Source organism: Capsicum annuum, unplaced genomic scaffold, assembly GCF_002878395.1.
Source record: "Capsicum annuum cultivar UCD-10X-F1 unplaced genomic scaffold, UCD10Xv1.1 ctg9649, whole genome shotgun sequence".
Lineage (NCBI taxonomy): Eukaryota > Viridiplantae > Streptophyta > Magnoliopsida > Solanales > Solanaceae > Capsicum > Capsicum annuum.
Window position 1 is genome coordinate 1 of NW_025895712.1, and position 1,630 is coordinate 1,630.

A 1,630-nucleotide genomic window follows, 5' to 3' on the forward strand; every position below is an offset into this window, starting at 1 on the left:
GTCGTCGAGGATTTCTGTGGTTAGCTTTGTTACTTGATACAGCCATGAAAACAACTCTTCTTCCAAAACTTGAAGGTGTTGAAGACGCAGCTGTACTGGCAGTTAGACTAGCACGGGAGATAGAATATGTGGATAAAGACCAAGGAAAGGACTCATTGGTGGTCGAGAACATGCAACAATTCCAGCTGAGCATTTGGTCGAACACTGGGTGGGCACCGGACTAGTAGAAACTTTGAGCAATGCTAAGGGGATTTAGTAGATTTTGTTGTTTTGTTGAATTCTGTTACAGGAGGGAACAAAAAGGAGGGAGTTCAGTTTTTATTTTTTCCAATTTAAACATAATTTGACTGAATTGTTGTTTTACATCATTTTATAATATATGATGTTGTTCAATATGATATCACTATCAAATTGTTTAGTGAATGTAGTTCATGAATAAACTATTGATTTAGTTTTTGGTTACCTTTAGTCTACTCAAGAGACAAATAGATAAATTTTATTACGTCTTCTATAAAATATATATGCGGTTTTATTAGGCCCCATTTGGCCATGAAAATTACTTTTTTCCGGAGTTAAGAATTGGAGTTGAAGATGAAGTTGGAGTTGTATTTGACCATGAATATAAATTAAAGTTGTTTTTATAATTTTGTGAGAAAAGTAGGATTGAAAAAAGTGAAAATAAGTAATTCCAAATAATTTTTTGAAATTGGAGTTTTTCATGGTCAAACGCAACGTGTTTTCACTTTTTTCACTAAAGTGAAATAATTTTTCAAAAAATAAAAGCAGAAGATTTCTATGGTCAAACGGTTACTAAGTTTTGTTTCAATTGAACATCTTGTTCTAGTGTGCATATCAAAAACAACTTGCACAAACTGAAATAAGTTAAGTGCATGATATTAAACGCATCTTAAAGAGAAAAATAAATCAATTAAAGCGTGTCATCTGTTTCAACCATTCAAATAAAAAGAATGTCATATAAATTTCTATAGGATGGAAGGAGGATACATTTTGCTACAATTTTAGGTGGACATTCAATTTGATATTTAAGGAAAGAAAAAACTCGATTGCAATGACTTTCATCTTTAATCAAAGTGAACGTTCACAAGATGATGAATCGAATCATCACTAATCAGATGAAAGTTCAGATGGTCATGCAACTAAATTACTAAAAATCCTCTCTTACATTTTAACTTATATCATTGTGAACATATTGAAGATTATTCTCTTCTTTTTTGGCCAAATATCATTCTCCTAGAAGATTTGCCTATCCTATTTTCCATCAAATAAGCAACACAATCATCTACAAGTTGTCCATTTCTCTTCCTATCTCCAAACAAACTGCTCATCTTTCTTGCATTGGTTCTCAAGGACTCACCCTCTTCACTCACCACAGCAAACTTCACAGATTCAGACACTGAATCACTAGTAAAAGATCCATCTTTTTCATTTCTTGGTATCTCTACACCAACCCCCTTCTGTTGCAACAACCTAGTATTCAAACCTTGATCATTCAGCACTGGGAACATAATCAAGACTCGCCCGAAACATAGCGCCTCTATGACTGAATTCCATCCACAATGAGTCAAGAATCCGCCTACTGACGAATGGCTTAGTATCTTTGTCTGTGGTA

The 1,630-nt window shown here is 33.7% G+C and overlaps 1 protein-coding gene across 1 annotated transcript; it reads right to left on the reverse strand.

Annotated features, from left to right (window-relative positions):
- Window positions 1–949: 949 nt before the first annotated feature.
- LOC124885476 (UDP-glycosyltransferase 91C1-like) lies at window positions 950–1,630 on the reverse strand (the record flags this gene model as incomplete). Its single annotated transcript, XM_047406150.1, is given in 1 exon segment — window positions 950–1,630. A coding segment is annotated over 1 exon segment (413 nt), but the record flags the coding sequence as incomplete, so codon positions are not given.